Source organism: Ahaetulla prasina, chromosome 2 (assembly GCF_028640845.1).
Source record: "Ahaetulla prasina isolate Xishuangbanna chromosome 2, ASM2864084v1, whole genome shotgun sequence".
Taxonomy (NCBI): Eukaryota; Metazoa; Chordata; class Lepidosauria; order Squamata; family Colubridae; genus Ahaetulla; species Ahaetulla prasina.
In genome coordinates this window covers 59,145,693-59,173,458 of record NC_080540.1, presented here as the reverse complement: position 1 = coordinate 59,173,458, position 27,766 = coordinate 59,145,693, and the positions used below count along the sequence as shown (strand labels likewise).

Sequence of the window (27,766 nt, the reverse complement as noted above, 5' to 3'; positions counted from 1 at the left end):
GAACTACCTGTCTCTGTAGTTTCTTCCCCAAACCCCCAAAACTTTAAGTTTAAACTGTCTACTGTTGACCTCACCCCATTTCTAAGAGGTCTGTAAGGGGCGTGCATAAGTCCACCTGCATGCCTACCATCTCTGTCCTAATATTCCTTTTTACTTACTCTTTGATGTATCCAAATTATGTTTATACTTTTACCTGTTATCTTAACAACAACAACAACAACAACAACAATAACAACAACAACAACAAAGTTGGAAGGGACCTTGGGGGTCTTCTAGTACAACCCCCTGCCCAGGCAGGAAACCCTACACCATTTCAGACAAATGGTTATCCAACATTTCCAGTGTTGGAGCATTTACAACTTCTGCAGGCAAGTTGGTCCACTAATTAATTGTTCTAACTGTCAGGAAATTTCTCCTTAGTTCTAAGTTGTATTTCTCCTTGATTAGTTTCCACCCATTGCTTCTTGTTCTACCCTCAGGTGCTTTGGAGAATAGTTTGACTCCCTCTTCTTTGTGACAACCCCTGAGATATTGGAACACTGCTATCATGTCTCCCCTAGTCCTTCTTTTCATTAAACTAGGCATACCAAGTTCTTGCAACCGTTCTTCATATGTTTTAGCATATTATGTTATATATAATATGCTAAAACATATTATATATAACATAATATATAATATATAATATGGGCCGTGGTGTGGCTCAGGCTGTAAGAAGCCTGTTATTAAAACACAGCTGCCTGCAATTACTGCAGGTTCTAGTCCCACCAGGTCCAAGGTTGACTCAGCCTTCCATCCTTTATAAAGGTAGGTAAAATGAGGACCCAGATTGTTGGGGGGGCAATAAGTTGACTTTGTAAATATACAAATAGAATGAGACTATTGCCTTACACACTGTAAGCCGCCCTGAGTCCTCGGAGAAGGGCGGGATATAAATGTAAATAAATAATTTAAAAAAATGTTATATATGATTGACAAATAAATAAATAAATAAAATAAACAGACTCTTCCCCTGCCCCAAATGCAGCAGGACACTATCCACCCTAACTCAAGGTATAAAGAACAGTCCAAAGGTTTTGCAGAATGCAAAGTAGGGTGGAAGCTACATGGATCTCAGGAGGAATCTCATTCCATAGTGCTGGTACCATGACAAAGTGGGGTGCACTTCTCTTATTTTAGCTCCTACTTCTGGATTTTTCACTTTTTCTTCCCTTGTAACCAGGGAACAGGATGCTGAAACTGAGTGGACTATTTTCAGTTGTCTGATGGTAAATGGGGAAAAAGAGAAAGCACTGAATTCACTTGAATAAGAACTTCAGCTTGAAAGTCTCTGAAGTAAGATTTTATTTAACACTAGTGCTTGTCCCCCCAGGTGACTCGTGTGCCAGTGGAAAGCTGCGAGCAATATACAACATGTGCACTGTGCTTGGGTTCTAGAGATCCTCACTGTGGTTGGTGTGTCCTACATAACATGTAAGTATGCTGAATAGTCTTTTGATTTGGTTTGATGGTGTGTCTCCCTATTCTCCACACTCCTTTATTTATATATAAAAACTTTGTTCCATTGTGGAAGCCTTATGTCTGACATAATAATCTTCAATTTAGTAATAAGGTCATGTACAATATGGTTCTGTATGGTCTAGATGTACATTAGAAGAGAATATTTGTAGCTCAGGATTGAGCTGAGGGATCCTTTCATTGGTTGTTTCATTGCAGATGTTTCATTACCCAATTAGCTAACATCATCAATGTTAGCACAGACCTAGTACTGATGAAGTTTCCTAGTTGGGTAATGAAACACCTTGTAAGAAAACAACTAACTTCAGAGAGCACAAAGTATCTCTCATGTAATGTTAAGTTTAGAGATTGAACAAGTTTCTTGCTGATGCTATATAGATACTAGTTGTTTCTTTTGTTTAGCTTATTTGAATCACTAGGATGTGCATTTTTACTGTATGATCACTAATGTAATTGTTTTAATTGTTAAATTTCATCAATAAAAATAAAAAAAATGTATTAATATTATGTTCTGTAACATCTAACTATCGTAGTTCCTACCATCAAGCATATGATAGCATGAAATACATAAGCGGAACCTTTGAAAGCGTTAAACAAGGGAAAGTAGCAAAAGATGGCCATATTAAAGTTAAGCTAAAGCAAAAAACAATTCTTTAAATAATGTGTGCTAAGGTAAGAAGTACCGATAGAAAAAAAAAAGAGAAAATGGTAGAAGGCATAGAGTTGAAAAATGACAGACGGCCTTGACAAGAGGTGAGCTTGGAGTGCATTAGTCACAATGCTGCTATGAAATCTAATTATTCAAAAACAAGAGAGAATTGAATGTGAAGTGATGAGGGAAGAGCCAGAGAAGGAATTCATTTCTTGATCTGTTTGTGGGCTTTTGGTGGCACCTGGTTAACTTCTATAAAAAAATAAAAGGCAGGAAGCTGTGGCATTTTTCTGTCTAATGGAACTCAGTTAAAGAAAATGCTATTTCTTAGTGCTCTCTCTCTCTTCCCCCCCCCTCTCTCTCATGTTTATATAATATTGAGTTTATGGAGTTATTATAAGATTGCAGTAGTAAGATTGAAGCGCTGTGCATACTCATAAAAATGTTATAACTATGGTAAGGATAAGGGCAACATTATCAATTCTTTTTGTACTGTTGGGGAAATTACTTGTTTTGCTTGAGTGAGTCGTCCTGTCATGCAGATTCAACCTTGAATTTCCTATGGTAGGATACCTCAGCAAACTTTCGTAGGGATTAAAAAATTCGGTCCATTGTAGTTGCCAGAAATCCCTCATCCTGCTGATTTGCATGAATGTGGAACCAGCACAGTGGGGAGAATAGAGCAAAGAATTGCTGTTAGACTTCACCTGTTTATTTCAAGCTGAGAGAAGTAAACCTCAATGTATGGTATGTATACTTAGTCTCCTCTTGCCTCTGTGGTAAATGCTTAATGCTGTAAAGCTGATTGATGGCAACCAGCTCCGAGTTGCCAGTTGTCTACTGAATCAGCAGCTTCTGAATGTCTGATGTGTGGGTGGCTGAGGACTACAATTTCTACTTCTTATCTTGAAACACAGCAGGAGTCACCCTCATTCCAGCATAGATTGACACAGACTACACATTCCCCAAAATAGTTTGCTGCCCTGAGGCTAGTTGTCCATGATTTTTTTATTTAGAGAGGGTATGCAGCATCTTAATAGTGATACAGACACACATACACCCCTATGCATATATAATGACTTTAGATATTAAATTACTTGGACTAATGGAAAATGGGTGGGTGGTGGGGGTAATAGCATTAACGTAACATATTTAATTCTTTCTGCTTGAAAATATTTTATCTTAGTCTACAGTTTAAAGAAACTTTCTTAATACTTTTATGAATGCAATTTGATTGCTCAGCATGAAATATCAGTACTCGTAGCTATCAAAGTTATGTTGGTTGATGCCTCAAATGCAGGTACCCCAATGCTTCTTGTTTGTCATATTGGGAAAGTTGAGATTCTTAACTTTTGAAATTGGCTTGAACTGGGGCAGCGTTGTGATGCCAGTCCAAGAACATTTGGCAAAAGAGAAATATTCTTGGGAATCAGCTCTAGCCCTGTTTTAGCTGCAGAGGAGTAGTATGAAGAAGACATTATCTTTTATAACTCATTTGTCTGGTTTTCTTTGACGATCATGTGCATCTGCTGCTGCGGATCAAAACTAACTTACAATTCGGTGTCTTTAACTCAGGAACTGGGCCTCTCATATAGGGTTACTAATGAAAGCATAAAAGAGAAGGGGCAAAACAAAAATTGAAAGACATTAAAGGGGTGATTTTCTTTGGGCTTGAGGGGGAAAAGTTGTTAGAAGCTACAGAGTCCTGACTGTTTAGCCATGTGGAGCATTTTAATTAAAATTCAAAGACATCTCTTTCCCTGAAGCATCCCAAGGATATAGGTGGAATGTTGTAGTGGCTCAGAAACTCCATTGTGCAGTGTCATGCTGGCACTTGCTAGCGAGATAAATCATTGAGATTACCAAGACCTTGAAAGATGCATGTGTATCTGCTTATACTGTATTGCCCTCTGCTTAATTAAATGCTTTCTATAATGAAATAATGTTATCACAAATGCAGGGAGGAGAAGTTAAAGAAACCCATTTAAACTTATTAATGGAGGCAGGATACCTGGATAGAACAGTGCTACGGAGGCAGCCGAGTGGCTGCCTTTGATGAAATAGATGGAATATTTGCAGTTGCTTATTTGAAATTGCTTGGAGTTGCTTAATCGAGAGCATAGATGAGTGTGATGAACTGTTAGGCTCAAAGGAAATTGAAGCAGGACTGCAGCTCCATTAAAACCACAATACATGAGATGGGAAGAGCATGGAATTAATTAGGGTGGATATTAAAGGACAGAAATTTTAAAACGGATCTAATTCAGACATATAAATGCCCAGGTATAAAGTTGCATCATCAATGTCATACAGATATTGAGAACTGAATCACAAAATTCCCAGCTTGAATTTTGACTCTGCCATGAACTTGCTGATCTTTACAAATCCACTACATGAAAAGTCACAGAATAGGAACGACTCTCAATGTTACTCTTTCTTATTCATACCTGCTAGGTAAAACTTAACTGCTAAATTACTCGTACTGTTGACTCCTTCTTCTTGCATAGTGAAAAAAGCAGTTTTGACTGTGATATTTTAAGAAGAATATTAATGAGTTAGGATATGTCTGGAGGATGGTGATGACTATGTTGAAAGATTGTAAGCATTGCATATGCTTATTCCAAGAAGACTTGATTCAGGGTATCGTAGTATTCATCTTTGCATATTTGAAAAACCGTTACAGAGATGAAGGAGCAGTTGTTTATAGTATCCAGATCAACTAGTTCAAATTACAAGACATTTTGTAACTTTAGGAATATTCTCTTAGCTTTTAGATAAACATGTTTTGCTAGTGGAATGGGTTGTCTTTCCTACTTTTTTTTTTTAAAAAAAGTAAAGGTCTCATAAGCTAATACAGTTCTGAAGGATTTTTTGCATAATCATCATATTGGATGAAATACATATTGTGACTCTTTCCTATTCTGTGACTTATCAGGTAGTAGTTTTGTAAATATCAAGTGTAAAAGCTCACCGCACACTTGCAACCATTTATACAAACACTGAATACTAAGAAGCTGTTCAGCATGGTAAGTATTTGTTAGATTATTGTGTTACATCATTAATAACCCATGCACAATTGCAAATGAAATTAAGATCCCATCATAAAGATAGAAATTTAACTTTAATGAGTAATAACATCTAGCCCATTGCTGGGAGAAAGTGGAAAGAAGGTGATAAGCAACAGGGAGAAAGCAGATCTACTTAACTCATTTTTTACATCTGTCTTTACACAAAAGGAAAAAACAATCCAACCTATCAAAAACAGCACCACAGAAAACAGATTAGGAACACAAGTTAAAATAGGGAAAAAATGGTAAGTGAACACCTGTCTACCCTAGATGAGTTCAAATCACCAGGACCAGATGGATTACACCCCAGCGTTCTGAAGGAACTGGCTGATGAGATCTCAGAACCACTGAACTATATCTTTCAAAGATCTTGGAGCACAGGGGAGCTGCCAGAGGACTGGAAAAGTGCTGATGTAGTTCCCATCTTCAAAAAAGGAAAAAAAAAAAAAACCAGATCCAGGAAACTACAGACCTATCAGCCTGGCCTCAATACCAGGGAAAATTCTGGAAAAGATAATCAAACAATGAATCATTGAACACCTAGAAGCAAACAAAGTAATAACCAAAAGCCAACATGGGTTTGTCAAAAACAGATCATGCCAGACTAATCTCATTGCATTCTTTGACAAAGTGACAAAATTAGTGGACCAGAGGAATGCTGTCGATATAATTTACTTGGACTTCAGCAAAGCATTTGATAAAGTAGATAAAGTAGAAAAATGTGGGTTAGACAGCACGACCACCAGATGGATTCGTAACTGGCTGACCAACCGCACTCAAGGTGTAGTCCTCAACGGAACTATATCCACATGGAGGGAAGTATGCAGTGGAGTACCCCAAGGCTCTGTTTTAGGCCCAGTACTCTTCAACATCTTCATCAATGACTTGGACAAGGGGATAGATGGGGAACTCATCAAATTTGCAGATGACACCAAGCTGGCAGGAATCGCCAACACTCAAGAAGATAGGCTCAAGATACAGAAGGATCTTGACAGATTTGAACATTGGGCGCTAACTAACAAAATGAAATTCAACAGTGAAAAAAGTAAGGTTCTACATTTAGGAAAAAAAACAACAACAAAATGCACAGATACCATATATGTGGTACCTTGCTCAATAGTAGTAACTGTGAGAGGGATCTTTGAGTCCTAGTGGACAACCATTTAGATATGAGCCAGCAGTGTGCAGCATACGCCAAAAAAGCCAACACAGCTGCATAAAAAGCTGCATAAACAGAGGGATAGAATCAAGATCACATGAAGTGTTAGTGCCACTTTATAATGCCTTGGTAAGGCCACACTTGGAATACTGCATTCAGTTTTGGTCGCCACGATGTAAAAAAGATATTGACACTCTAGAAAGAGTGCAGAGAAGAACAACAAAGATGATTAGGGGACTGGAGACTAAAACATATGAAGAATGGTTGCAAGAACTGTGTATATCTAGTTAATGAAAAGAAGGACTAGGGGAGACATGATAGCAGTGTTCCAATATCTCAGGGGCTGCCACAAAGAAGAGGGAATCAAGCTATTCTCCAAAGCCCCTGAAGGCAGGACAAGAAGCAATGGGTGGAAACTAATCAAGGAGAGATGCAACTTAGAACTAAGGAGAAATTTCCTGACAGAACAACCAATAAGTGGAACAACTTGCCTGCAGAAGTTGTGAATGCTTCAACACTGGAAATTTTTAAGAAAATGTTGGATAGCCATTTGTCTGAAATGGTGTAGGGTTTCCTGCCTGGGCAGGGGGTTGGACTAGAAGACCTCCAAGGTCCCTTCAAACTCTGTTATTATTATTATGTTTCTTTGTTTAAAGGACTAATTTTCAGAGAGAAAGATTGAAATTTAATTTAACAAGCAAACCAAAACAGAAGAATAAAGCTTGTTTTCAAAATTCAGATTTTATTGCGGTAAAAACATAAATTTTAATAACCTTCTTGGAGCAAACTTTTGTACTATCATTAAGGCTTCCTCTGAGAAGATATACCTATGTTTGTAAAATGTTTCCTTTATTCCTTTCTCATTAAGATTAATTTGTAAAATGATGCATAAAGCCCATCTTTATTTTTTCCCCCAGCAAGATTCTTTGAGACATTGAATGCCATCTTGACCTAGGTGTTAGTTTTCTTATAAACATGGATGTGGGTTCAACAGCAAAATATAATTTACAAAAATAAGTTGAATTACCAAAGAAATATTTCTGTGATTATTTGAATGTGAAGTTTCAGTATGTATTGTGAAGCATGTTTTCAATTGATAATATTTATGGTCTCTCTTATTATTTGTGTAATATAGGAATAGCATTAAGGGCTTTCTCATTTAATTGTGCAACTTTTATTCCATTTCAGTTGTAACTGGCAAAGCAGTCATGAAAGATGGACTAGAATTTAAATAAAACTAAAATGAACTAGCAGATGAAGATAAGATCAGTCTTTGCATATCATTAATCATCAATATAACAACATAATGAGAACATTATTGGTTGTAGCTAAAGATTACCACAGTCTTACAGACATTCTTTTTTGCTTTTTCACAGCTGTTCTCGGAAGGAGCGTTGTGATCGAGCTGATGAACACCAGCGTTTTGCCTCAGATCTGCACCAATGTGTTCAACTTACCGTTCAACCTAAGAATATCTCAGTCACCATGTCAGAAGTCCCGGTGGGTCATTTTACTTTAAATTCCATATAACTGTGGAATTTAAATACTATGACAGTATATTTCTTTAAGATGGTGAAGCATGTAGGTTTTGTTATAGACTCCTTTAAAAAAAAACAACAGGTCACTGAATAGTTTTTTCTCCCCCCTGTCAGCTGGTTTTGCAAGCCTGGAATGTTCCTGATCTCCTGGCTGGTGTGAATTGTTCTTTTGAAGATTTCACTGAATCTGAAAGCCGCATTGAAAATGGCAGAATCTACTGTAGTTCTCCATCTACAAAAGATGTGATACCTATTACCAGAGGACAAGGTGAGCTAATATCATCTCATCATCCTGCAGCAGTTAAATATAGAATAAACTGAGGGATTTTTCAACAAATATTTAAGTAATACAAAAGCTAAGCCAGTCTATGTAGTTTATTATTTTGATTCTATACGTCTTGTAATATTTTTATTCCATTACAAAATCTTTCTCTCGGGGATCAAAATTGTTCACTTTTGGCAATGTGTAAGATGTATATATGTCAACACCTAGTTGAACTCCCCACTGCTGGCTGGGGAATTCTGGGAGATGAAGTCTACACAACTTCAAAATACCAAAGTTGGGAAAGATTGCTCTAGGTAATAATAAGTACTGTCTAAAATACGTTCTGTCTCTATATGGAAGGCAGATAATTTAGTCTTCTGTTCAGATGGTATAATCTATTCTGACCTCGGATACTTGGGTTGTTTTTGTTACAGAGAAATAAAAATCCCTTAAGATATAACATATTGACCCAAGGGAGAGGTAACATGTAAATAGAGAAAAAAGGGCAATAACTGAGGTGCATATTAATTGAGGGACTGGAAAAGTCAGTTTGTCATTAGATATAATAACTTGGATAGAGTAGCTTGAGACCAAACCAGTGATTTGCTGAGGCTAATTTTTCATTGAGTTTTATTTGCTTTTGGTTTCCCATTTTTAAAAAGTTCAATCAGACACTATTGCCAATTACATCTTCAGAAAGTTTCCAGATTAGATCTAAAGAGGTATTTAAGGTGGAGAATGCCAGATATAAATTCTGCAGTAGGCAGTTAAAGATCTATTATCAGAGTCTTTCACCAGCTTTTTTTAGTTTTGCACTAAGCAAGATTACTTTCTCTCTAAATCATTAAAGCTATCTAGAAAGAAGAAAAGTGGTTTGGATGGATCATCTTCCTCCATGATTAATGTTTTCTCATGTCTTAGTTATTCACTGAGACTATTTCTCAATTCAGTCAGAACTATGTATTCCAATCCGGTCAAATTAAAAGTCTTTATTTTTACAGACGTCTGCGCCAATCATCAGTTTGTTGATTTCTGATTCTTTATGCTTGCTTTGTTCTCTTTCTAGGTGATAAGCGAGTGGTAAAGCTTTATCTGAAGTCCAAAGAGACAGGGAAGAAGTTTGCATCTGTGGATTTTGTATTTTACAACTGTAGTGTTCACCAATCGTAAGTAACCTAAAATACATGTTATTCTGAATGTTTTTGGACTCGCTCTGAAAGAAGGCTATGAATATTATATAGTAAAAGCAATCAAATGAGGGAAAAGGGACACTGTTTCCAGTGTTGACATTTATTTTAAGGAAAATTATACCATTGCTTGGCTGATAAAATATGATTTGGCCCAAAAACTAGGCAACTAAAGCTGCATGTATGTACTTTCATAACAAGATTTAATTATAACCATATGTTGATTCTATAGAGATAGTTATATACATTTCCTTAGGATGGTTGGTATTTATATTTGTGATTGATCTTGTGAAATTTGGTTCACAAAACCCTTACCAGTATTAAATCGACTTAGAACATAAATTGAAAAGATTAGTTACTGGGGGAAAAATGCCTTAATTCTTGGAAGAACAGTGCTTCCTGTGTAGATGCAGATACATGATTGGCAGTATTATTTGGACTTATGTGCATCTATGAGAGCTCTACACTCTTGCATAGAGTTTAGAGCTCTCACAGCAAACAATGGTGGTGGTGCAATGGTTAGAATGAAATATTGCAGACAAATTCTGCTGATTGCCAGCAGTTCGATTCTAACTGGCTCAAGATTGACTCAGCATTCCATCTTTCTGAGATCGGTAAAATGAGGATCCAAATTGTTGGGGGCAATGTAACCGCTGACTCTGTAAACATTTAAACTGATTCTGTAAACCACTTAGAGAGGGCACTAAAGCACAATGAAGCGAATCTGAATCCAGTGCAATCAGAAAATATTCAGATCCACTTCACTGTTGTCAATTTTGTTATGCTGCAGCCTGATTCTATAGTTAATAATAATAATAATAATAATAATAATAATAATAATAATAATAATAATAATAATAATAATAATAATAATAATAATAATAATAATAATAATAATAATTTAATTTGTATACCGCCCTTCTCCCGAAGGACTCAGGGTTTACAGCCAGATAAAAATAGCATACATAAATACAATACAATAAAATCAGAATTAAAACACTTATTCAAATTGCCTGATAATTCAAATATAAAATACATAACAACATAAAACCCCATTAAAATCCTAATAAAACCCATTTTATGCCAGTCCCGCGCGGAAGAATAGATACGTCTTCAGCTCGCGGCAGAAGGTCTGGAGGTCAGGAAGTTGATGAAGTCCTGGGGGAAGCTCGTTCCAGAGGGCAGGTGTCCCCACAGAGAAGACTCTCGCCCTGGGGGCCGCCAGACGGCATTGTTTGGCTGACGGCACCCTGAGGAGACCCTCTCTATGGTCAGTGGGAGGCATGTGGGAGGCATGTGGTAGCAGAAGACGGTCCCATAAGTATCCCGGTCCTAAGCCATGGAGTGCTTTAAAGGTGGTAACCAACACCTTGAAGTGCACCACAGGCATAAGTATTCAGTCCGTTTGCAACAACATGGAAATTTAGGTCTGATGCCTCCCATTTCTCTTGATTGTTGCTGACATGTTTCTACAGCTTGATTGGAGTCAACCTGTGGTAAATTAAATTGATTAGACATGATTGGAAAGGCACACTGCTCTCTATACACGCTCTACCATCATCCCAGTGCCGAAGAAGCCCACCATCAAGGAACTAAATGACTACAGACCAGTTGCTCTAACATCTGTAGTCATGAAAACCTTTGAAAGGCTAGTGCTTTCCTACCTGAAAACCATCACGAATCCGCTTTTAGACCCCTTGCAATTTGCATACCGAGCAAATAGATCAACAGATGATGCTGTTAATATGGCTCTGCACTACATCCTACAACATCTTGAGTCTCCAAAGACCTATGCAAGGGTCCTTTTTGTAGACTTTAGTTCAGCATTCAATACCATCATTCCAGACATTCTTCTAACTAAGCTAAACCAGCTACAGGTACCGGAACAGACTTGTAAGTGGATCACAAGCTTCCTAACAAACAGGAAGCAGCAGGTGAAGCTAAGCAAGATCACATCAAATACCTGTACAATTAGCACAGGGCCCCCCCAAGGCTGTGTGCTCTCCCCACTTCTCTTCTCTCTGTATACCAATGACTGCATCTCCAATGATCCATTTGTTAAGCTACTGAAGTTCGCAGATGACACAACAGTGATTGGTCTCATTCGAGACAATGAAGAATCCGCATATAGACGAGAGGTCAAGGACTAGCCTTGTGGTGCAACCAAAACAATCTGGAACTGAACACACTCAAAACCGTAGAAATGGTGGTAGACTTTAGGAAAAACCCTTCCATACTTCCACCTCTCACAATACTTGACAACACAGTATCAACAGTAGAAACCTTCAAATTTCTGGGTTCTATCATATCGCAAGATCTCAAATGGACAGCTAACATCAAAACATCATTAAAAAAGGACAACAAAGAATGTTCTTTCTGCGCCAACTCAGTAAGCTCAAACTGCCCAAGGAGCTGCTGATCCAGTTCTACAGAGGAATTATTGAGTCTGTCATTTGCACCTCTATAACTGTCTGGTTCGGTTCTGCAACCCAACAAGAAAAACACAGACTTCAGAGGATAATTAGAACTGCAGAAAAATAATTGCTACCAACTTGCCTTCCATTGAGGACCTGTATACTGCACGAATCAAGAAGAGAGCCGTGAAAATATTTGCAGATCCCTCGCATCCTGGACATAAACTGTTTCAACTCCTACCTCAAACGACGCTATAGAGCACTGCACACCAGAACAACTAGACACAAAACAGTTTTTTCCAAGGCCATCACTCTGCTAAACAAATAATTCCCTCAACACTGTCAGACTATTTACTGAATCTGCACTACTATTAATCGTTTCATAGTTCCCATCACCAATCTCTTTCCACTTATGACTGTATGACTATAACTTGTTGCTGGCAATCCTTATGATTTATATTGATATATTGATCATCAATTGTGTTGTAAATGTTGTACCTTGATGAACGTATCTTTTCTTTTATGTACACTGAGAGCATATGCACCAAGACAAATTCCTTGTGTGTCCAATCACACTTGGCCAATAAAAAAATTCTATTCTATTCTATTCTATTCTATAGATGATCTCAAAGCTGACAATGCTTGCTGTAGCAGAGCAAAGCCATGAGGTCGCAGGAACTGCCTGCAGAGCTCAGAGACAGGATTATTGCAAAGCACAAATATGGGGAAGGCCACAATAAACTTTTTGCTGCACTGAAGGTTCCTAAGAGCACAGTGGCCTCCATAATTCTCAAATGGAAGATGTTTGGCACAACTCTTCCAAGAGCTGGTCGCCCAGTCAAACTGAGCAATCCGTGGAGAAGGGCCTTAGAAAGAAAGGTGACCAAGAACCTGATGGTTACTCTGACTGAGCTCCAGAGATCCTGTGAAGATATGGGACAGAATTCCAGAAGGACAACCATCACTGCAGCCCTCCATCAATCTGGGCTTTATTGCAGTGTGACTAGACGGAAGCCTTTTCTCAGTGCAAAATGCATGAAAGCATGCTCAGACTTTGCAAAAAAGTACCTGAAGGCATCTCAGACTGTGAGGAACACAATTCTCTGGTCTGATGAAACCAAGATTGAACTGTTTGGCCTCAGTTCTAAATGTTGTATCTGAAGGAAACCAGGTATTATTCATCCCCTGCCCAATATCATCCCAACAGTGAAGCATGGTAGTGGCGGCATCATGCTCTGGGGATGTTTTTCAGCAGCAGGAACTGGGAGACTGGTCAGGGTTGAGGGAAAGCTGAATGGAGCAAAGTACAGGGATATCCTCAGTGAAAATTTGTTCCACAGAACTCAGGACCTAAGACTGAGCCAATGGTTCATTTTCCAACATGACAATGATCCTAAGCACACAGCCAAGACAACATAAGGACAACTCTGTGAATGTCTTGGAGTGGCCCAACCAGAACCCTGTCTTGAGCCCTATTGAACATCTCTGGAGGGACCTGAAAATGGGTGTCCACTGACGGTTGCCATCCAACCGGACTGATCTTGAGAGGATTTTCAAGGAAGAATGGCAGATCTAATCCAGTGTGCAAAGCTTGTTGTGTCATACGCAAAAGGACTCAAGGCTGTAATTGCTGCCAAAGGTGCTACAACTTACTGAGTGAAGGGTCTGAATACTTATGCCAATGTGATATTTAAGTTTTCTCTTTTTAATACATTTACAAATATTTCAAAAATTCTGTTTTCACTTTGAAATTATGGAGTTCTGAGTGTAGATTCAAGAGAAAAAAAATTGAATTTCAACAACTGTAGAATCAGGCTGCAGCATAACCAAACTGACAAAGTGAAGGTGGTCTGAATACTTTCTGAATGCGCTGTAAGTCTTAAGTGCTATTGCTGTTGCTGTTGCAATTGCTGTAGTTATAATTCATCTGGTTAACAATTGGCAGATTATTTTATTCAGATTGTTTAAACTAAAAACTTTTAAGAGTTTACATACCGAAAACCATAAAATGTAAGTTTGCAATATACTAAGATACATATTTTAGAGAATCATTTGAAGAAATAACTTCCACAGTATCTAGATAGTTACTGCAAAAACATTTAACAAGGACAGTCTGAATCTATTCCTTAGGAAATATTTATTTGTTGGGGAGGCTGGTTGGTGGGCTGAAATAATGAAATGGAAAATTATGAATATTGAGAGGCATTTGTTTAAGCATCATTGAAATAAATGAATTTTAATCTTTCCTATCTGCTTTTAATACATATCTAGCTCTTCATGCTGCGATGGCTGTATTTGTGGATGCATGATAGAGCTATGCTGCTATAATATTTGACAAATTATTTTCATATGCAAAGTAATTATTTTAAATCCTATGGAGATTCTCAGACATCCAGGTCACGGTTGTCCCAAAGGTGCTTTTTGAAGAAACAACTGGACTTTCTAGTTTTTCTTTGAAGACATTTCACTTCTCACCCAAGAAGCTTCTTCAGCTTGTCAGTTCTTCAGCTGAACCCAAACCTCAACCCTGACCTCTTGAAAAAGCACCTTTGGGATATTTTAAGTCCTGTTACCAAATGTTCGGACAATAATTTTAAGGAAGATTTCTTTTTAATATTTAGGAAGCCTAAATGCTAGAAGCCTAAAAGATGCTTAACACACCTGCAGTGAAATCTATTGCTTGATGCTAGATCTGCTGGGCAGGAAAGGGGGAACTTGCCTGCACTTGTTTTCTGTGAAAATTCCTGCGTCCAAGAGAGTGGTTTAGGGCAGGGGTGTCAAGCTTGATTTCACTGAGGGCCGCATTAGCATGTTGTTTGACCTCAGGTGGCTGCGGTGGATGTGGCCAGGGTGGGCATGGCCAGATTGACATCACTCATGTCGGGGATGCCTGTGGTGGTCCGAGCACTCTGTTAGTGAAAATGGGCTCCCGAGCTCCATTTTCGCTGTCAGAGGGCTGCAGGAGGCTGTGCGGCCAAAAATGGAGTTTGGGAGGGCCACAGCAGCCCTCCCAAGCTCTATTTTTGCTAGCAGAGGCACCGTGGGCTGGACCTTTGCTGTTTTCAGGGTGGCCCTGCGGGCCAGATCTAAGTACCCCATGGGCTGGATCCGGCCATGGGCCTTAAGTTTGACACTCCTGCTCTAGGGTATGAAAGTTGGACAGCAGGATAGAAGAGTTAAAACTCTGATCTGGGCAGCAGAGTGTAAAATATGCACACAGGAAAGTCCATTGTAGTTTTTCCTGACAGAGAGGTGATGCCAAGACTGCTACTGGGAAATCAGTACCACCAGATGTCCCTTTAGAACTGTGTTTCTCAATTTTGGCAGCTTTAAGATGTCTGGACTTCAACTCCCAGAATTCCCATGTTGGCAGGGGAATTCTGACAGTTGAAGTCCAGACATCTTAAAAGCTTGCAAGGTTGAGAAACGCAGCTTTAGAGAACATATTTTGACTTCTGAATAGTTGCCAGTGAGGGGGTGGATTGTACAGGCAGGGAAGGAGACAGATTTCTGAGCAGGACTTTCTTTTTCATCTTGATCCCTTTTGGAGAAAAGGATGTGGATTTGGTTTCTCTTTGATTTTATAAGTCTAAAGATATTTCACTGATAGATGGGGTGCACATTTTTACACGTGTATGAACACAAACAAAAGTGGCTTTATAAACGAGTCAATAAAGGGTATGTTTTGTTCAAGAAAGGCACAATAAGGATGCTGTTTTTAAATATTAATATATGCAAAAAGTAAAAAAGAGCCAAAAAAACCTCTGCAGTAAACAGCCCCAGTTGCTGATTTATTATCAGATTGAATTTCAATTTTAGATGAATTATTTTAAAAAGCAAATTATGGTTTGTATTAATATTTATAAAATCACTTTAGAACTATTGATGGCACTGGTACAATAAGACTTTTTAAAATTTCCTTATTCCTTTGCTATTATCTGACTTTGAGGTTCATCATAAAGAAAGAAGTCCAATCAAATAAAAACAAATACATAAATAAATGTTTGTCATTGTACATTAACTTGCAATCAGTTAGTATGCCAATTGAATCTCTGTTCAACCTTACATAATTTAGCTTGCTTCTTGCTACAGGATTTGCTTAGACAATGTTTTTCTATGTTTTAAAACAGTTTTTAAAATGAAAACTGGTATGTTTTAAATATTTTTTTGAAAACAACATGCTCTTTCTTTCTCTTTCATTGAATCTGCTTCTGAACCATATTATTCAGTAGGTTGTAAACTTGAAGCATGCATTAGTTTGCTTTCTAGGGTGAAGAATGCAAGATCTCTTATTTCTAAAAGTAACATAGTAAATCAAATTCTAAGCAATTTTTGCTTCCAATTTGTCAATATAGCACACACACACACACACAAACACACACACACACACACACACTCTCTCTCTCTCTCTCTCACACACACAGCACTTGCTTTTAGTGCACACTGCTGTTTATTCATATATTTATTTCATATAAATAAAAGAGAATCAGTTTGGTGTGTTAATGAAGATCTGGGCCTAAAAACCAAAAGATTGTGAATTCTAATCCTGCCTGAGGCATGACAGCCAGCTGGGTTGCTTTTCTCTCAGTCCAACTCAGTTTGTTATTGTGGGGAAAATTGTAGGAAATAATATTATGTATGTTGACTGCCTTGTGTTACTTATAAAGTAATAAAGGCAAGATTTGAAAAATCTAGTAAGTATAAGTGTTATTTATATATGTAACATTCAGAATGGGCATTAAAAGTTATGTAGTTAATTTGTTCCAAGTATTCTTGGTCTAGCATGGTTTTTTCAACATGCATGGCTGTCTGAATAGCTTTGTGCACTTTCAAATGTACTAAGGCATCAGCTGTTTTCTTTTATGTATTCTCAGCAACTAGTACTAAGAAACATTTTTATATCTCCTTCAGTACTGTGTATTCTCTAGCAAAGTGAATAGCTGAGCAGTATGATTAAGTAATGTCGCATAAAAAGATATGTGATGATAAATAAAGCGTAGTGGACATCTTTTATGGTTGTATGCGATACTATCAAGAGTACCAGTATTGGTCTTTTTCTGATACTTACACTTCTCTTGGATATGTTTAGACATGATCACTTTCCAGATGGGGTATTAGGCATTTAATGGACATGTTCTAGGCAGGTTGCCATAAGATGATTATTTATGGTTTTTAATTTATAGAAGGTAGCTTTAATAAAACACCTGTGACTTGAAAAACACGAGTTTTGTATTCATTCTGTCAGTTATTTACTTATAACTGAATGTTTTGCCTGTGAGACCATTTTTAACCGAATCCTAATATATCAAAATGTTTGTCAAGGAGCATGACAATATGTTATGTACAAGCTTGATGGACTGAAGAGCAGACTTTACTTAAGTCTGGAGATCCAGGGAGGTTCAGCTAGGCAGAAACTGAATTACCACAAAGATTATATTGTACATCATGCTAAGCAGTGTTTATCGAAAACCTTTGTTTCTTGAACTCTGTGTATATTATCCACATTTTGAGGGAATTAGTGGTACCTTTCTGAAGAAGCATTATAATACAAACATAGAATTGGAACAGTTGGTTACTAGTCATGGCCTTTTTATTTAGAATAGAAGAGACATATATGGAATTAAAATGCAATTAGTAAAGAGGATTGTGTTTACCTACAGGCAGAAAGAACAGCTTTTTGAAGAAAATCAGAAAATTTTTGAAGAAAAAACAGCTTTTAGAAAATTAGGAGCAAAAGAAAAAAATAGGTCTGTGTGTTACTGCTATCAAAAAAAACCTGCAGATGGATGAAATTTTCAAATTATTAAAGAGGGTCTTCTCAGTAACTTGGACAAATTGGAGCTGCTTCAGTAAAGCTGGTACAGTTAGTTGATATCAGCTGAAGAACTGTCATGATGTTCTCCAAAATCTCAGACTATTTGGAAGACAAATATACTGGACTGGGAAAAATAGATTTGGGATCATAATGTATAAAATACCCTTGCTTTCTTTCACCCTTTCATTACATTTGCAAAATGTAGATCTGCTTGTACATTTTCTATAGCACAATTGGAAGCAAAGGAACCCCTAAAAGTTCTGGAAAAAATCCTAAATTTGACAGATTTCCAAAAGGAGAGTTTTATCTAATAGAAGAATAAGCTTTTGATTCAGTGGTACATGATAAACTTCTAAAACTAGAATCCTATGGCACCTCAGGACCCCTCCACAATTGGATAACAGCTTTCCTGTCAAATCAACAACAAGTGGTCAAAATTGGCAGTGCTCTATCAAATCCTGTTCCTGTCAATAGCGGCGTTCCCCAAGGCCAACACTCTTCATATTATACATTAATGATCTCTGTGACCATATTATAAGTAATTGTGTTCTCTTCGCTGACGATGTTAAACTATTTAACACTACCAACAATACAGCTACCCTTCAAAAAGACCTTGACTTTGTGTCAGAATGGTCAAAAACTTGACAACTCCAAATCTCAACCAGCAAATGCTCTGTCTTACACATTGGGAAAAAAAATCTAAACACTAAATACAAGCTCTATGGACATTACCTTACAGATGACCCTCACCCTGTTAAAGACCTTGGAGTTTTCATATCAAATGATCTAAGTGCCAAAGCCCACTGCAACTACACCGCAAGGCTTTAAGAGTTGTAAACCTAATCTTGCATAGCTTCTTCTCCAGAAACACTACACTACTAACCAGAGCTTATAAAACATCTGCTAGACCAATTCTTGAATACAGCTCGCCTGTCTGGAACCCATACCACATTTCAGACATCAATACAATTGAACGTGTCCAGAAATATTTTACAAGAAGAGTTCTCCACTCCTCTGAATACAACAAAATACCTTATGCCACCAGACTTGAAATCCTGGGTTTAGAAAACTTAGAACTCCGCCGCCTTCGACAGGACCTGTGCTTAACTCATAGAATCATCTATTGCAATGTCCTTCCTGTTGAAGACTACTTCAGCTTCAATCATAACAATACAAGAGCTAACAATAGATTTAAATTCAATGTTAACCGTTTCAAACTTGATTGCAGAAAATATGACTTCAGTAACAGAGTTGTTAATGCTTGGAATAAACTACCTGGCTCTGTGGTCTCTTTCCAAAATCCCCAAAGCTTTAACCAAAAACTGTCTACTATTGACCTCACACCATTCCTAAGAGGTCTGTAAGGGGCGTGCATAAGAGCACAAGCGTGCCTACTGTTCCTATCCTTTTGTTTCCTTTCATTATATCCAATTAATATAGTTATTACATACTTATGCTTATATATATGCTTATATATTGTATAGTTATTTCATGCTTACACTTATATGTACTGTTGTGACAAAATAAATAAATAAAAATAAAATAAAAGTTAGAGTGTTAGTGGTATTTGGTTTCAGCAAGCAGAATAGTACGGAAAATATGGTTTTGTCAGATTTAGAAATAGATTTCAGAAGATACAAAGGGGCTGTTAAGATTTCACAAATCAAACCCTGAATTGTGTTTGGAAGATTATGTGTGAAGACATACAATGTGTCCACAAGAATTGAGTGTGTGGAGTCTGATGTGATTTTTTTCTTGGCAACTGTTGCCATTTGATGACAGATTATATTGTTCTATAAAAGCTGCTATTTAGCAGGCATCCCTCGGTGGGTAAGGGCTGAAGCTCAGTTGTAGAACATCTGCTTTCTTTGTCTGAATTATTTAGTCTTTAATATTCCAGTTTAAAAATGCAGATAGTATGTGATGTGAAGGACTCATAGAAAAATAGAAAAGACTCAGCTGTATTTATCTTGGAATGTAACTATCAGAGTATGTAATGCTCAATAGGATTGGCTTAATTTCACCTAGTTTTATGGTTTAAGTGAGATGAATTGTCAGGATACTAAGAATTAGCATATCTGGGAAAGAAATGGCAAATTGATGATAGTTTCCCTCAGAGTGGAGTCAATGACTGTGGCAGAAGGAAGAATTGGAGTGCAAAGTCAACTCTGCAATTCACCTCAAGGAGAGGACTGGGATTGTCCATGAACTCTCCAGACAGCTGTTCTTCACAAGGAAATTTATGGTAATCTCTGGCAGGTTCTCTGGCAGGTTTAAAGCCCTGTGGGAAAATGTTGTTGTTTGAATTGTGTGTGTGGGGGGGGGAGGAGGAGCAGGAGATGATGATGGGATTTTGACGGTGGGACATTAGGGGAACCAGAAGGAATTAAAAATTACAATCAAAGGGAAAAAGCATGTGAGTTTGACTTACTAATATAGAATGGAATAAAATGCTTTAACATTGGAGGATATTTGCAGTGGTGGGAGTCAAATAATTTAACAACCGGTTGTTTGCTGGGTAGGCATGGCTGGGTGGTCATGTGACTGGTTGGTCATGGCCAATTCAATGTCACTCACCATGCCTGGCCCCACCTCCTGGCCGCTCGCCTCAACGGTCTCAACAAGATACAATCTCTATTTAATTACTACTACTGAACGTCACTTAACAGTGGCAACAAAAATCACAAAACGGAGCAAAACTCACTTAAATCTTGCTTAGCAGTGAAAATTTTGGCTCAGTTGTGGCCATAAATCAAGGACTACCCCTAATGAGAATGGAGGATAAGGAGCATACTTTGCTCACCCCTTTGGGGTGACTTTCAAGAAACATTTCAAGACAAAAGATTTTGGGTGCAGATAGTGTTGTTGTTACTGAAGCTGGTGTCGGTTGGTGGGGCAGCCGCACTTGGCTGAGGGCTGCCAGAGAGAGGCGGGGAATCTGAACGAGGGCAGCATTCCCAGTGAGAAGATCCTTGGGTCGCTTCTCACACGAGGAGACAGGTGCGAGGGACAATAAAGAAGCCACCCGGCAGGCCAAATGTTCACTCACTTGCTTGCTTTGTTTATCTGCCTCCACTCTTGCAAGCTGCCTTTTCTTTTCCTGACTCCCCTCATCCCAGAAGCAGTACAGTACTGTACTGTAAAGGCAGGAGGTGGGTGCACTGACTGAACACCATTGCTTGTTTTGTAGGATCTGGAGCTTAACAGAATTTTCTGTTTTAGAAAGCGGGTTGTGCCCCTTGCCCTGAAGCAAGCTTTTCTTTGAAGCCTGAATGCCAGAGCACTGCACCGTTTCTCCAGTTGTCCTTTCCATTCCCTGCTGTCACCGCCCACTGTCTTTTGCTGGTCCAAGCTAACAAACTTGAGTTTACTTCATGAACCTCGCTCTGCTGGCTATTCATCCTCCCCACTCAACTGTTAAATTTGTCATCCTCCCCCAGGCTCTAGGCCCGATTTAGTGAGACAAAGCAGATGCGCCAGGTGGAGAGGGGAGAGCTGGTTTTTTTTGGCTCGGGATTGGAGGTTTCATTAAAAGTCCTTTTTAAAAAGTGCAGTGGCAGAGCCTTCCCAGGGAGCAAAGCCTGGCTTGGACGAACTGATCTGTCCCAAAGGCAAGCTCCAGAATTTCCACGTGCCTCTTCCAGCCCGAGTGCCCTGCCCTTCAGATCCCAGTGCTCCAAGCAGGAGGGTGGATGTGCATGCGTCCACTGCAGCAGAGCAGTGATCTCGGCTCCAGTTCAGTGGTCTCCCAGAAGTGGCACATCTCCTCCTCATGGCCTAAATGCGGAACCCAAGGCAGAGGAGCGGGTGAGCAGGCAGGCAGCATGTGGGCAGAGGCCCCGCGGAAGGCGAGAGGCAGGAACTGGTGCATCCCCCCGAGCTGAGGCAGAGGGCGAGCAGGGTGTCATGTGGGTGGAAGGATGGTGAGAGCCAGGCCCAAAAGGCATCTGAGCCTTGCTGTGTCCACCCCAAGGCAGCCCCTTGGCTGAGTGCCTTAGCTTCGAAGGCAGCCGCAATAAGCAGAGCGGATGGGATGCCGAGATCAGCTGGGCCACGTGGCCAGCATGGTAGGCTATGGCGAAGGCAGGCAAGCAGAGAGATCATCTGGGCCACAGGGATGGCGTGGTCTGGGCAAGGCAGTGAGTGAAGGAGCTGGGCTGTGGGCATGACTCTAGGCATTGGACAAGGCGGGCAAGGCGAGATAAGGAGTGACTGGGAGAAGCAGGGTGGAAAGGCCAGCTAGTGGTGCAATTTGCCAGTTCTCCGAACTGCACAAAATCTTAACAACTGGTTTGCCCAAACCAGCCTGAACCATCTGAAGCCCACTTCTGGATATTTGTGAACAGTGTTTTTAGAGTTTTTTTGTTTTTATTCTTATAAATAACTCATTGCAGTACTTAATATTTCTTCTTCTTGTTATTTTCATAACAACAACCACCCTGTTAGGTACATTGCCTTGAGAGATAGTGACTAGCCCAAAGACACCCAGCAGATTTTTATGCCTAAAGTTGAAGTAGAATTCATACTTCCTGTGAATTTTAAAAATGTCTGTCATTATAGATATATTTTGATTGGAAACTGATATGGAAAAGGAGCAATCTTTTCCAGATAGGATTGAATCTGATTTAACAGTTGATTTAGAAACGATGGGCTATGGGTATGATATAGAAGGAGATGCTACAATGATATATAAATGAAACCAGTTGATGTTTTACCAAACCAAGAGTATCCTGGATAACTTTCTTATGTTGGATATACAAATATAAACCTGTTAAGGTTTGTGAAGAATGGTATTAGAAGAGGCAAAGACAAAATGAGAACAAATCAAGTTTCAGAGTTCCAGGACTTCATTTATTTATTGTTTTTTTACAAAATACACAACACATTTATTGAAAATAGATATTTTATAAAACACTGTTTGGAACAAAGTGTCGTGAATAAATAATTGCGGCCCTTAGGTGTTTTTTTTTTTTAAAAAAAATCAAATAGCTGCAAACCAAACAAGTAAAAACTAATATAACAAGCAATACATAGCTTGAGTGACAATTCAGGCTGATGCAAGTACTTGTGAAATCAAGAAAAAAATAGTATTACAGTTCCAGGACTTCATTTGAGGGGATTAAGGACCATGATTGTTAAAAGTAAAGATGATTTTTTTAAAAAAAATATTAAGATTGTTAAAAGTAAAAAGAAGAAATAGAAAGTTGGTTTATTTGATTAAGATTAAAGTACCGTATATACTCGAGTATAAGCCGAGTTTTTCAGCACGTTTTTTGTGCTGAAAAACGTCCCCTCGGCTTATACTCGAGTATATACGGCTTATACTCGAGTTTTTTTTTTCCTTCTTTTTTTCACATTATACCGGATGGTGCAAACTTGGCGGGCTTTTGCATTAGCGCGGGGAAGCCCTGCCGGTGCAGTGAGAGGGCGGGGCGGGGGAGCCGCCAGCCTTCTCGGCTGAGGGAGGGAGGCTTTCCCTGACCGGTAGCTGCCTCATTTCCCTCCCTCGGCTTATACTCGAGTCCCCAGTTTACCCCAGTTTTTTGGGGTAAAATTGGGGACCTCGGCTTATACTCGGATCGGCTTATATTCGAGTATATACGGTATATATGTTATTTGTAGTAAACCTCAATGGGCTTTTACTGACCAGGACTGAATGATGAGGTTTTAAAGATGTGTATATTAATAAGAGATGAGATCATTTGTTGTATTTTAAGGGAAGATGATATGTTACCAAAGTGTTTATATTTGTTGCTATGGAGGGGGAGATAATTTCTTACTTTTTTTTCCTTTTTTGCACTTTATTTTTTTCTTTATTTCTGGTTTGTATTAGTTTTTAATTAGCACAGTTCATAATTAAGGCAAATAAGCTTATTGACTAACATCAAAGCATTACAGGTAGTTCTCGGCTTTGAACTGTTTGCTTAACAACCAAAGTTACAACAAACCTCCCAAACTTTGAATCTGGTCACATGACGCCTCAATCCTAGCACAAGTAAGGCCCAGTCTCATTTTAGCCTAGATTAGCATATTCTGCAGACCCAACTTTTGAGCGTTATAAATACCATTGCCAGCACAGCAGAAGATAGCAGTATGGGGAAAAGGCTAAACCTTGTCTTCCCCTCCTGAAAATATCTGTATCTCTTATTGTTGCCAAAACTGTCTTTGTTACCCATGCTGATATCAGATTCAGCAGGCATCCCAGTTTGGTTTTGTGGTGGAGAGAAAAACAGAGTTACCAATTTTTGCCTTTTCTAGACAATTCATGGGCCTCTGAGGAAAATATTTGCTGGGATTAAGCCTTGAATCTTTTCTTTGTAGTCTGTCCAGATCAACATGATGAAATGGTAGAGGGTACTAGAAATTAGACATTATACCTCTCATTACAGGTTATCCATTTCCTAGTTATTTATTTATTTATTTATTTTATTAAATTTTTATACCGCCCTTCTCCCGAAGGACTCAGGGCAGTGTACAGCCAAAATAAAATACAGAATATATTTTTAAATATTGTTTTTAGCAGAGTACCCCAAAACATGCACGTCAAGAATAGACAGTGCTAAATATATGAAGTTTGTGGTAAACTGTGTTAGATTTTTTTAAAAATAAGTATGTAGAAAGAGAAACTAGACTTTGATTTTAAGCATGGTTTAGTATTTCTTAGTTTGGAGAACAATATATTGCTTTATAAAATAAATCCAAATTATCTATAATGTATTAACATTGTAGGTTAAAGGACAGCAGGTAGACTATGCAACCAGTTGGAGCAAACTGTCCTACTTGTTTTCATGTGTTTTTCTTTTTGATACATTTCTGCAGTTTAAATTTACCTAATCTACAATTCGAAAGCATGCAAAATGCAAGTATATAAATAGGTACCACTTCAGTGGGAAGGTAATCCGTGCACCTCAGCATATAGTCATGCTCAGGGGTGAGTTCCCCTTACCTTTGCTACCGGTTTGCAACAGGAGTGTGCGCATGCAGACCGTCCGTGATGACATCTGGGTGGGTGGGAGGAGCCTCCCACCGCCGTTACTACCTATTCGCAAAATCCGGACTGAACTATAGCAGCCCACCATTGATCAGGCTGGACACATCCCCACAGAAATATCTTCAGACAACGCTGGCAACCTCATCTAAGAAATGGAGAAGAGCATTGCCCCCTAGAGCCAGAAACAACTGGGACAGGGGGGAAGGCCTTACCTTTACTTCAAAATAATAATTTTGAAATATTTTTGAAGAAAAATATTACCTTAGTAGATTAAATAGAAGATTTTTCACGTACTGTTTGTTGCTCAAATAAGAAACAGTTGAGTAACTGTTTGGGCTCCCCTGGGGATTTTCAGTACTTGCCTTAACCTGTTTTAATACTTTTAGTTTTTTGCATTGTACTTTAATTTGGTAAAGAAGAAAGTGTTAGAAAATAAGGACTGAAAGACAATTATTACATATATACACATTTTGTAAAGATTTTTTTGACTGTGGCCAATTACTTTGTTTTTTTGGTTTCCACAAATATCTATTCCTGCTTTAATAACATACATAGGGTTTTTTTTGTAAGGATCTGGATGGAAATACGTAGGAGGAATGATTGGAAGTGCTGAACATAAACCTGAACAATAGATCGTGGGATGATATGATAGTTATGGGCAAGCTGTGGTAGAAAAGATGTTGTAGACTTGTTCATTATTACTTCAGAAGACAAGATACGATAAAGAAAATACCATATATTATACAATAATATTAAACCTGTTCATATTAAACTGCAGAGGATCAGTGATGAAATCCTCTGCACTTGCCATTGGTTCGCTGCCCATGCATGCACAGTGCGTGCCAAATGCACACTTCGCGCACATGTGTGGTGCGCACCAAACACATGCTTCACACAGAACAAGGACGCTTAACAAGGTAAATAGAACAGCAAGGGGGGGGGACAGCTGTGCCGCACTATTTAGATTCGCTAGAAAACAGGGTTTTCTGCTTTCTAGTGGATGTTAATTGTGCAGCACAGCTGATCATCGGAAATACTGGTTTGGACCAACTGCTAGTTTTTTTTTACTACTGGTTCCCCGAACCGGTAGCTTTTATTACTACGGGTTCACCCGAACCTGTGCGAACCAGTAGGATTTCACCATTGGAACAGATTTCCTTAGAAGACAGTGGACTCTTCTTTCCTGAAAATATTTCAGCAGATGATGGAATAGCCATTTCTTGAGAATGCTCTAAGTAGGGATTCCTCTAGTGCAGGGCTCTCCAACCTTGGCAACTTTAAGCCTGGAGGACTTCATCTCCCAAAATACCCCAGCCAGCTTTGCTGGCTGGGTAATTCTGGGAGTTGAAATCCACCAGGCTTAAAGTTGCCAAGGTTGGGGACCCCTGCTCTAGTGGATTGGAAAAGTTGAGCCGTGGTGATGCAGTGGTTAGAATGCAGTATTGCAGGCTAACTTTGCCCACAGCTTGCAGTTTGATTCTGACCAGATTGACTCAGCCTTCCATCCTTCTGAGGTCGGTAAAATGAGGGGGGCTGGGGCTGTCCCTGTGAAAGGGAAGCACTCAGTTGCGGGGCCAGCAGGCGAGGCCGGGCAGTGAGCGGTCCATGGATGGGGCAGAGCACTGGTGGTGGGCACAGCACTGCTGCTGGGGCTCTACATCTTTAATCTCAGCTTGTCATTTCTTCCAGCCCTACCATCCATATAATTATATTTACAGTATGAGTTGAAGACATGTGGGGACAATGTGCATCCTGGTCTTTGTGAACCTGGTTCTTCAGTACAAATAAGGCACTTTATTGACCTTAATATATTTTACATTCTGACTGTCATGAACTACAACATCAGAGGCCTTGCTGAAATAATCTTGTTTTACATTATATCCATCTTAAGTTAACTATGTGATGTGTCCCTCTGCCTTTTTCCGAAATCTGTTCTTGGTATTTCTCCATATATGATTCTACCTTTTAAAAAAAACACACCTTGTATGATATATTACTTGTATGGTGAATTAGTGCAACATTTCAATAATTTGCACATTATCTTTTATCTCTCTTTTTTGGTATAAGTATAGGTATATAAATATATTTCAACTTTTAAACAGTATAGTCTTATTTCATATTTGTTGACATAGGGATGCTAACACTTTAACTGCCTCTTTGCCTAAATATTTAAATTGATCAGTTAAGTTTCCTTCTGCACCTGATATTTTAACCTTTGGCAGCTTTCTAGAAGTGTCAGTTATTGAATATATTCTCTCTATGTCATTCTGTAATCCTACCCGTAAAGGATTTCAGCATATTCTTTTCATCTTCCTTTAATCCTGTTTGCCTCTTTCAGTTCACTTCCATGATTACTTGATTACCTACCTGAGCTATACATTTTCTTGTGATTTCTCCAGTCTTTTAAAACACCTGTCATTCTCTTGTTTTTGTTATTTACTTCTGCTTGTTAGATCAAGAATCCTTATCCTATATTTGCTTGATGTTGAAAGTCTGTGTTGTTCTGTTTGTTGCCCATGGCTTTCATGCTCCTTTTTTCCTGACTGTTGTGATAGCTTGTACTGAAAGCCACTTGGATCTTTTTCTCTTTGAAATGTTCACATCTTTTTTTTTGGCTGCTCCAGTTTTCAGTGTCTCCTATTTCTTTTCATTGTTCCCCTGGCTATGTGTATCAAATCTGTTCCTAGCACTAATCTTACATTTTGATTATATGCAGACAGATCAAGTTTTCCTGGCACACTTTCTCTTTTTTTAATTTTCTATATATTTCACACCAAATAATTTCATGTTCCATTCTACAATCTGTACCTTTATGTTATACTCAATTTTGGATGAACAGTTGAACAATTTTGTGTTTGCCTTATTGAGATCCTAAAATATTATTAATATTGATATAATTTTTACTGTTTTCTTATCTTCAATACTTTAAGCTCTATTAATAATAGAAATGTTGATAAATTTAATCATATTATAGGTAAAAGGTAAAATTTCCCCTCACACATATGTGCTAGTTGTTCCTACCTCTAGGGGACAGTGCTCATCTCCGTTTCAAAGCTGAAGAGCCAGCCCTGTCCAAAGACGTCTCTGTGGTCATGTGGCCGGCATGATCCAACACCAAAGGTGCATGGAACGCAGTTACCTTCCCACCAAAGGCGGTCCCTA

The 27,766-nt window shown here is 38.6% G+C and overlaps 1 protein-coding gene across 7 annotated transcripts in view; it reads left to right on the top strand.

Moving 5' to 3' along the window:
* The window catches only part of PLXNA1 (plexin A1), a 405,135-nt gene that overhangs the window by 213,540 nt on the left and 163,829 nt on the right, over nt 1-27,766 (top strand). For 6 of the 7 annotated variants that reach the window (XM_058168162.1, XM_058168161.1, XM_058168157.1 and 3 more), the window contains 4 exons: nt 1,370-1,470; nt 7,771-7,894; nt 8,047-8,200; nt 9,264-9,363. In XM_058168162.1, the coding sequence (XP_058024145.1) occupies nt 1,370-1,470; nt 7,771-7,894; nt 8,047-8,200; nt 9,264-9,363 (479 nt within the window). Of the gene's footprint in view, nt 1-1,369; nt 1,471-7,770; nt 7,895-8,046; nt 8,201-9,263; nt 9,364-17,458; nt 19,273-27,766 lie in introns of those variants that run through there. The other variant, XM_058168163.1, reaches the window with a different exon arrangement.